General features: G+C 42.3%; 1 protein-coding gene across 1 annotated transcript; it reads right to left on the bottom strand.

Annotated features, from left to right (window-relative positions):
* Window positions 1-778: 778 nt before the first annotated feature.
* Window positions 779-2,602, bottom strand: LOC146894703 (prostate and testis expressed protein 1-like). The gene is made up of 3 exons (XM_085690024.2): window positions 2,551-2,602; window positions 1,802-1,930; window positions 779-1,438 (listed from the first exon to the last, which is right to left on the bottom strand). The coding sequence occupies exons 1-3, from the start codon at window positions 2,600-2,602 to the stop codon at window positions 1,290-1,292; spliced, it is 330 nt and encodes a 109-aa protein (XP_085546150.1). The 3' UTR covers window positions 779-1,289.
* Window positions 2,603-9,985: the final 7,383 nt, after the last annotated feature.

The raw sequence follows: 9,985 nt of genomic DNA, 5'->3' as shown, positions 1-9,985 counted from the left end.
GAATAGATATTTTGATGGCTGCCAAGTTAACTATAAGAATTTTTTTCAGCTGTGCATGCACCTGAGGAGGAACTGTTAGAAAGAGAAGGAAAGTAAAAGCTCACGCACATGCACACATTCTCTAGGCCTTGCTCCCCAAAAAGCGAATCCAGCAGACTTTTCTCACCCCATTGCCATCTGCATCATGTTTCCCCTCGCTTCCTACTTTCTTCCATTTGATGAACACATTGTATGGTGAATCTTGGGTTCTAAACACATGCATGGCATCTCTTTATCCTTCCCAGCAGCTGTCCTCATGTTCTGCACAGTTGAAAGTTCCTTAATCTCAGCATCCACAGGGCCATCTTTTCTCAGCGTAGTGAGAGAATTTACTGAAAGCAAGGGTCATCTGTAGCAAGAGTTCTAATTGGTCTTAATAATAAAAATCCGGACTCAGATATAGGGGTAAATGCTGAAAGATCAGAGAAGCAGAGCAGCCATCCACTAGTTCTTATTTCTACTGAATTCTTAGACCAAAGGGGCAATCCTGTCCCTATGAATCCTCAGACTGAACAGTGTCTCTACGAAACCTCAGATTTAATGCCTGCTCTCTTCTCTTCTCTTCTCTTCTCTTCTCTTCTCTTCTCTTCTCTTCTCTTCTCTTCTCTTCTCTTCTCTTCTCTTCTCTTCTCCTCTCCTCTCCTCTCCTCTCCTCTCCTCTCCTCTCCTCTCCTCTCCTTTTCTCTCCTCTCTTCTTGCTTTATATTCCTCTCTCTGCCCAACCATATTCCTTCCTGTCTCTACCTTTGTAGTGTTGGGATTAAAGGTGTGTGACTCTCAAGTACTAGAATTAAAGGTATGAGCAATCACAGCCTGACTCTGTTTCTTTTTTAGCCTGGTTCAATCTCATGTAGATGAAGGTGGTTTTGAACTCACAACGATCTGTCTGCCTCTGCCTCCTGAGTGCTGGGTTTGAAGGTGTGTGCCACCATTGCCTGGCCTCTGCGGCTAACTAGTGGCTTAGCTCCACACTCTGATATTCAGGCAAATTTTATTTGTTAGATCACAAGCAAAATATCACCACAGTCATCTATGTTTATAACAATTTAAAGGGAAACAGTAAGAATAAGAAGTCACCTGTACAATTACTTAGTCTGACATGAGACCAGGTAGCCTCTGCTCTCAGATTCAGTGACATAAATGTCTGATCCTGGAGATGTCTCTAGTCTTAAGCAAAAATGAAACTTAAGGAAGGTTGAGAAATAAGATGAGGAAGGCAGGAAGGAGCCGTAAGATAATCTGAGGGCTCTTCATTTCCAGTCATCAGTTGGTATCTTGATATCATTGCAAAAGTCATGGGTGGTACAGCAGTTTGTCATTACTGTTTGATCGCCGTAGTCGTAAATATCTTCCGTACAGTTTATCTGGCACCCAGAATGTGCATCTAGTGGATTGTTCACTGTGAGAGAAAGAAATAGAGTCAATAGATTGTTTTGAATGAAGCAAGGCACGAATTCAAGAGAATGAACCAAGACTATGTTAAATGACAAACTTCTACTTCTTTATAATATCCATTAATCCTGCACTGCCTTGATAGTGTAGATATTGAAGCAAACAGGGGCTGTTCCTATCAGGCAGGCAGGCAAGCAGGCAAGCAGGCAAAAATCATTTGCTAAACATTTACTAGGTTCCAGGCTCTGTGGAGATCTTGAGTTCAAATGATCCTATTCTTAGGGCTACCATATCATAGGAAGGCATTTGAGCCCTGAAGAGAAAGAGGCATGGCCACTGGTCTTCCATATTAACTGAATTCACTACTTACCATTGCCAGGTGGAGCCCACATTCTAGTCACTACACAAGATTCATCGGCTTCTGCAATGCACACTTCTGGTTTGTGTTTGCATCTTTTATGTAAATAGGATGAGCATACTCTACATCTGAGAGCTAAAGCTGCAAGCAATAAAGAGAAAGACTGTGCTGAAAGGAGCAAAACATCCAATCTCCCAGACACCTTGACTTCATGAAGGCTTTGCCTTACAGATATGTTCCAGGCAGCAGCAGGTTTTAAACCATGAACAGCATAGGAGAAATGGGTGATCTTATCCCCTCCCTATAGAAGCCAAGGGAAAACCAGGCATGGATATGGAGGATTCTCCACAGAACTCCACTGCTCTTGGCTCATCTTCTACCTTACCACAGTTACTGTAGGTAAATGGAAGATCACAGGGTTACCCTCAAGCTGCTGGAGTTGGGGCTAAATTCTAGGTTCAGATTAGGTAGCAGTCCTCAGGTTCCTACAGGTTCCTTACTCCAAAGATTAAACTATCATTCAGGGAATATAGAAAACATAGACATAGAGATAATGTCAGGTGTCTAGGGAAGAAGAGGTTAAAGAAAGATCCATGCAAGTCCAAATAGAAGTTGGGTGGCCAGGACTGGGACTTCTCTTTGAGTGAAACTGGACATTATTCCTCAGAAGCCCAGTTAACCAAAGGTTTTACTAAAACTATGTCAGGGTCCAAACTTAGTTGATCCTGTAGCTGTTATGAATCCACTCCCCCACTATTTACCAGTTTGTGTGCATAGCAGCAGAGCAATGGCCAGCTCCCGTAAGTTTCCCATTGAAGATCCACTAACTTTTGCTGCCGGGGTAGACAAGAAGTACTTGAGCTAGATGATGACCTAGTATGGACTGCTAGCTAGCCCATTATTTTATAGCCCTCTTCACTGGCCAATATGAACAAGAAAGGCAAAAATAGATTCTGATCTAAGTCATAGGAACCTGGTGTTTTTCCAGATCATTCTTCCATGACCTCGTTCTTTCCTTGTTCCTCTTCAGATCTCTGGCTTTAGGTTTCTAAAACTGTAAACAACCAAAGAAGTAATCTCACCACCAGATTTTTTATGTACAGTATGCAAAATATGTAGCTCACATAGCCTGCCTGTATGGGGATCCTTGAAGATATTTGTAAACAATCCCTTTTCCCAATCACAGAAGACAGTAAGACATCAGTCAGTAAGGAGAAAGTGGGAGTCACCACAAAGTGAGCTGCTCCCACTAGAGTCTCCGCATACAAAGCCATGAGGGCCTTAATACAAAAACTCTTAACTAGGCTTTGAAGACATTAGGAAGAATGGAAGACAGTGTTTCATTAAGATGAACTCAGTGTTGGTCATCATTCTAAACGGGAGAATGATGGCCCTTGAAGCTTACAAGTTCTGTTGCCTTCTAATGTTGGCCCTTCATACTTGAAACTAGAGTAGATATTTTTTAACTCTAGATGAAAGCTATCTGGGAAAAGAAATTATCCCTGCTCAAAGCTGCTATTCTATCTGTAGTAGCCAGAACCTGGAAACAACCTAGGTGCCTCTCAATAGAAGAATGGTTAAAGAAGATATGGAACATATACACATTAGAGTTTTACTCAGCGGTAAAAAACAATGACATCTTGAATTTCGCATGCAAATGGATGGAAATAGAAAACGCTTTACTGAGTGAGGTAACCCAGACCCAAAAAGAGGAATATGGTATGTACTCACTCATAAGTGGATTCTAGCCATAGTTAAAGGTCTTTGAGTCTATAATTTGTGATCCTAGAGAAGCTAAATAAGTAGGTGAACCTGAAGAAAATCATATAGTTATCCTCCTGGATATTAGAAGTAGGCAAGATTGCCAGGCAAACTCGGGTGCATGGGGGGTGGGGGGTGGAAGTAAGGGAAGATGGTTAGGGAGAGGAGAGAGGGGGAGGATTGGGATGGCTTGGGGGAATGGGAAGGGGGAGGGAGGAAGGGTGGTTATGGGAGCAGGGAAGTTTATATCTCAACTAAGGGAGTCATTTTAGGGTTTGCAAGAGACTTGATTCTGGAGGGGTTCCCAGGCCCAAGGAGAGATCCCCAGATTGTACTCTGGGCAGTAGAGGAGAGGGTGACTGAACTGGCCTTGGTCCATAACCATACTGACGAATATTTTGCATGTCACCACAGAACCTTCATATGGTGATGGATGGAGCTAGAGACAGAGACACATATTGGAACACTGGACTTAACTCCCTAGGTCCAAATGAGAAGCAGAGGGAGGGAAATCGTGAGCAAGGAAAACAAAATCAGAGGGGGCCTTCATCCGACGATGGATGGAGATAGAGACGGAGACCCACACTGGAGCACTGGAAGTCAGGACCGCGAAGGGTGCGTTCACCCATTGATACAAGGGGACTGATCGAATGAGAGCTCACCAAGGCCAGCTGGACTGGGACTGAATGAGCATGTGATCAAACCGGATTCTCTGAATGTGGCTGACATGGGGGCTGACTGAGCCCCCGAGGTCCAAATGAAGACTGAGAAGCCATTGACAATGGCACTGGGTCTTGTTTCGTCTGCATGGACTGGCTTTTTGGGATCCTGGCCTGTTTGAATGCTCACCTTCCTGGACCTGGAGGGAGGGGGGGAGGAACTTGAACTTCCCACAGGACAGGAAACCCTGACTGCTCTTAGGAATGGTGAGGGAGGAGGAGAGGGAGTGGGGGGAGCGGGAGGGTATTGGGAGGAGGGAAGGAGGTGGAAAGAGTGTTTTCGGATACTTGAATAAACAAGTCTAAGGAAAAAAAAAGAAACAAAGAGGAAAGTTACATATACTACTTAGAATTCATGTCCAAAAGCAAAAATATGATTATACTCAGAAGTTTGTTTTATTTGATAAAGTATAATGGCCTATCTGTATTTTGGAATATTTACTTGATTGATAATTTAATAATGATCATGAAATCATCATATGTAGACATGTGATATCATTACTGTTGGGTTTTAAGGAGAGGTAGAGACTTTGTGGGAGGCATGATAAATCCAGTTAGGTTTTTAGAGATTTTTTCCCCTATAACTTGAACTTTTTTCAATTTTAAAAATATTTTGTTTATACAAGAAAAAAAAACTAATCAGCAAACTGACACTTTAAAAAGGTGGTGGTGTTTTATGATGGCGAGAGATGGGGCTTGCTGATATCTTCATAACACAAAAAGTTATTTATAAATACTCTTTAATGTAATGGTTACTTGTTAAATGAGTTTAGATGCCCATAAAATACATGAAGAAAATAAACAGCATTAGAAGTAGTTCAAAGACAAAAAAGAAACTCATGATTTTGGTAATTTCTGAGAATTCACGGGGATTTTGAGCTTCTCTTCCCATTATCTAGAGATTAAGATCTTGTGGGAATTTGGAAATGCCACAGCCAGGTCATGGATTAACATTTTAATTTTGAGAGCTTGTGAAAGGGAAAGGAGTATGATTTTTATACTATACTGTGATCCTACTTATTTGAAATTTTACAATAACAAATAATTTAATAAAAACATTATGTATACAATAAAAAAGCTGCTATTCTATACCTCAAAGAATAGCTTCTATTGCAGTCTTTTCCGATGTTGACAGGAGAATGTGGGGGACTATGTTGCTCTGCAAGGGGGGCAGGAGTAAGATAAGAGATTTCAAACGTTTATTCTACCCTGTGCCTGTGAGATTGTCAACAGGTTCGGATTTCCTCCATTATTTTTCTTTTAAACCTTGAAGGACCTTTCTCATCTTGAAGCTGTGATACCTTTTCTTTATTGTTCACCCATGTAAGAACTGGATAGTCTAACATAGTTCTTCATGAGATGCCTTCAGAAGGTTCCATTGCTGAACCTGATAAAATGCCCTGTGAAGATGAACCCTTTTCCCCACACCATGCACTTCTTGTAGTTGTAGAATCATGAAGGAAGTAAAGATGAGGAATGTGTTCCCACAATCTCGATCACCATCCCTTCTAGGTGAAAGGTTTTCAGTGTCAGTGGCTCCACAAATATGGGTGGTCTAAGTACTCTGGGAGAACCACGCTATTAGTGACTTGAATTATCGTGGATCCAGAAGGCAGTCCTGTCAGGAACATCTCTGGGTTTGGTGAGAAGCAATAGTTTTTCTATGACCACTAGCTATCTGCTGCCTCTACCATAAAAGACATTTGACTCCCTGTTTAGTCACTGAATTATATGAGCATAAAGGTTCTAAATCATCCACTGTCCATGTCATAATGAGTATAGCGTCTCTTGAACAGGTGTCTATCTCATGCTTGGCGTGAATTTGTGAAGGAGTTTTCCAGCTTGTCATTGAACATGGAGAAGTCAAGCTGGTGCCTAATTAGAGCCTTCACCATAATTGATTAGTGTGCATGGTGCTGGAAGGTACTCTTCACACTCCCAGAGAAGAAAGGTAAATGCAAACCAAGCTACAAACCTTTTGATCTACAACGATGACCTGTCTGTGTGACACACCGGTACAACAGTGGCACAAGAGTTGTAGAAATAACCAACCACTATTTGATCAGCTTTATGGTCCACTCCATGGCATTAAAGTTATACCTGATCCTGGTTGGGTAGTCAAGAACCTGAGACTAAATAGGCCATGGGCCTAGGGGAAAACCAAATCCTGTTGATCTGCTAAAGGAACACAGCAATAAAATGACTCTTAATGACATTCTAATAAACACATAAAACTGTGTCTCATCCAGACAGCAGAAAGGCTTCCCCTTGTGGAGATGGGAACTAATACAAAGACCCACAACTCGACAAAGTGCAGAGTGAGAGACCTTGAATTCTCAGTCCTAAATGGGGTGTCTCCAACAAATCCCTCCTCCCAGGGTTCAGGAAAGCCTGCAGAAAAGGAAGAAAGGTTATAGGAGTCAGTGGGATTGGAAGACATCAAGAAAGCTGTGTATACAGACACAGCAGAAGTGGTGTATATATTAACACAAAGACTGTGGCAGCAAGCCTAGAGCCTGGACAGGGCCAAGCCAGATGGAGTTCCAGCGCTGAGTGGTGAAGTGAACACAACCCAGAAGTTGTGTTATCTCTAACCCAGAAGTTATCTTCAATTGACAATCTCTCTCAAAGAAAAAAAATTATTTAGGAACCCCTCTAGAGGCAAGTCTCTTCCCAATCTTAAAATGGCTCCCTTAATTAAGATATCTACTTCCCTGCTCCCGCCTTTCCTCCATCCCACACATCAAAACTTTTTTTTAATAAAAGTTTATTAATTTATAAAAGTTTCCATTTCCACCCCTCCTCCCAACACCCTCCTACTGCCAACACTCCCTCTCCTCCTCCCTCTCCATCCCTAAGAGTAGTCAGGGTTTCCTGCCCTGTGGGAAGTAAGTTCCTCCCCCCTCCCTCCAGGTCCAGGAAGGTGAGCATCCAAACAGATTGGATCGCCAAAATCCAGTATATGCAGAGGAAACAAGTCCCAGTGTCATTGTCAATGGCTTTTCAGAAAGACCCCGAGATAGACACATTCAGAAAATCCGGCCACATTCAGAGAATCTGGTTGGATCATGAGCTCGTTCAGTCCCAGTCCAATGGGCCTTGGTGGACTCTCATTAAATCAGTCCCCTTGTATCAGTGGGTGAACGCACTCCTCACGGTCCCGCCTTTTTGTTCATGTTCTCCCTCCTTCTGCTCCTCATTTAGACCTTGGGGGCTCAATCCAGTGCTCCAATGTGGTTCTCAGTCTCAATCTCCATCCATCAACGGGTGAAGGTTCCCTCTGGTCTTGCCTTCTTTGTTCACGTTCTCTTTTCTTCTGCTTCTCGTTTGGACCTAGGGAGTTAAGTCCAGTGTTCCAATGTGGGTCTCTGTCTCTATCTCCATCCATCGCCAGATGAAGGTTCTATGGTGATATGCAAAATATTCATCAGTATGGTTATGGGCCACGGCCGGTTCAGGCACCCTCTCCTCTGTCCAGAGAACAATCTGGGGATCTCTCCTTGGACCTGGGATCCCCTTTATAATCAAGTCTCTTGTAAACCCTAAAATGACTCCCTTAGTTGAGATATATACTTCCCTGATCCCATATCCATCCTTCCTCCCTCCCCCATCCCAATCCCCAAGCTTTCCCCATTCCTCCCCTACTGCCTTCTCTCTAACCCTCTCCCTTCCAACAAGCCCCCCAACCCCCATGCACCCGAGGTTGCCTGGCACTCTTGTCTTCTTCCAAGCTCCAGGAGGATAACTACATGATTTTCTTCAGGTTCACCTTCTTATTTAGCTTCTCTAGGATCACGAAAAATAGGCTCAAAGACCTTTAATTATGGTTAGAATCCACACATGAGTGAATACATACCATATTACTCTTTTTGGGTCTGGGTTACCTCACTCAGTAAAGTGTTTTCTATGTCCATCCATTTGCATGCAAAAATCAAGATGTCATTGTTTTTTACCGCTGAGTAAAACTCTAATGTGTATATGCTCCACACCTTTTTTAACCATTCTTCTATTGAGAGGCACCTAGGTTGTTTCCAGGTTCTGGCTATTACAAATAGTGCTGCCATGAACGTAGTTGAACAAATGCTTTTGTGGTATGATAGGGCATCTCTTGGGTATATTCCCAAGAGTGGAATTGCTGGGTCCTGAGGGAGGTTGACTCCCAGTTTCCTGAGAAACCGCCACACTGGTTTCCACAGTGGCTGCACAAGTTTGCATTCCCGCCAACAATGGATGAGAGTTCCCCTCTCTCCACATCCTCTCCAGCATAGGCTATCATTGGTGTTTTTGACTTTAGCTAATCTGACCGGTGTAAAATGGTATCTCATAGTTGTTTTGATTTGCATTTCCCTGATCGCTAAGGATGTTGACCATGACCTTAAGTGTCTTTTGACCATTCGAAGTTCTGTTGAGAATTCTCTGTTCAGATCAGCACCCCATTTTTTAATTGGGTTAATTAGAGTTTTAGTGTCTAGTTTCTTGAGTTCTTTGTATATTTTGGAGATCAGGCCTTTGATGAGGGGTTGGTGAAGATCTTCTCCCAGTCCGAAGGTAGCTCTTTTGTCTTACTGATGGTGTCCTTTGCTTTACAGAATCTTCTCAGCTTCAGGAGGTGCCATTTATTCATTGATTCTCTTATTGTCTGTGCTACTGGGGTTCTACCTAGGAAGTGGTCTCCTGTGCCTATGTCTTGTAGACTACTTTCCACTTTCTCTTCTATCTGGTTCAAAGTGGTCAGATTAGTGTTGAGGTCCTTAATCCATTTGGACTTGATTTTTGTGCATGGTGATAGATATGGATCTTCTTTCATTCTTCTACAGGTTGACATCAAGTTATGCCAGCACCATTTGTTAAAGATGCTTTCCTTCATCCATTGTATACCTTTAGCTCCCTTGTCGAAAATCAAGTGTTCATAAGTTTGTGGGTTAATATCTGGGTCTTCTATTCGATTCCATAGGTCGACTTCTCTGTTCTTATGCCAGTACCAAGCTGTTTTCAATACTGTAGCTGTGTAATAGAGTTTGAAGTCAGGGATGGTTATACCTCCAGAAGTTCCTTTATTATATAAGATTGTTTTGGCTATCCTGGGTTTTTTGTTTTTCCATATAAACTTGATTATTATTCTCTCAAGGTCTGTGAAGAAGTTTGATGGGATTTTGATGGGGATTGCATTGAATCTATAGATTGCTTTTGGTAGAATTGCCATTTTTACTATGTTGATCCTCCTAATCCAAGAGCAGGGGAGATCTTTCCATTTTCTGGTATCCTCCTCAATTTCTTTCTTCAAAGACTTAAAGTTCTTGTCAAATAGGTCTTTCACTTCCTTGGTCAGAGTTATCCCAAGATATTTTATGCTATTTGTGTCTATCATGAAAGGTGATGCTTCTCTGATTTCCCTCCCTGCTTCTTTATCCTTTGTGTATAGGAGGGCAACTGATCTTTTGGAGTTGATCTTGTATCCTGCCACATTACTAAAGGTGTTTATCAGCTGTAGGAGTTCTTTGGTAGAGTTTTTGGGGTCGCTCATTTATACTATCATATCGTCTGCAAATAACAAGAGTTTAACTTCTTCCTTTCCAATTCGAATCCCCTTGATCCCCTTATGTTGTCTTATTGCTATTGCTAGAACTTCAAGCACTATATTGAAGAGGTATGGGGAGAGTGGACAGCCTTGTCGTGTTCCTGCTTTCAATGGAATGGCTATGAGTTTCTCTCCATT

This window comes from Myodes glareolus, chromosome 4, assembly GCF_982192425.1.
Source record: "Myodes glareolus chromosome 4, mMyoGla1.1, whole genome shotgun sequence".
Lineage (NCBI taxonomy): Eukaryota > Metazoa > Chordata > Mammalia > Rodentia > Cricetidae > Myodes > Myodes glareolus.
Note: the sequence above shows the minus strand (reverse complement) of the source record. Positions and strands in the feature narration are given on the sequence as shown.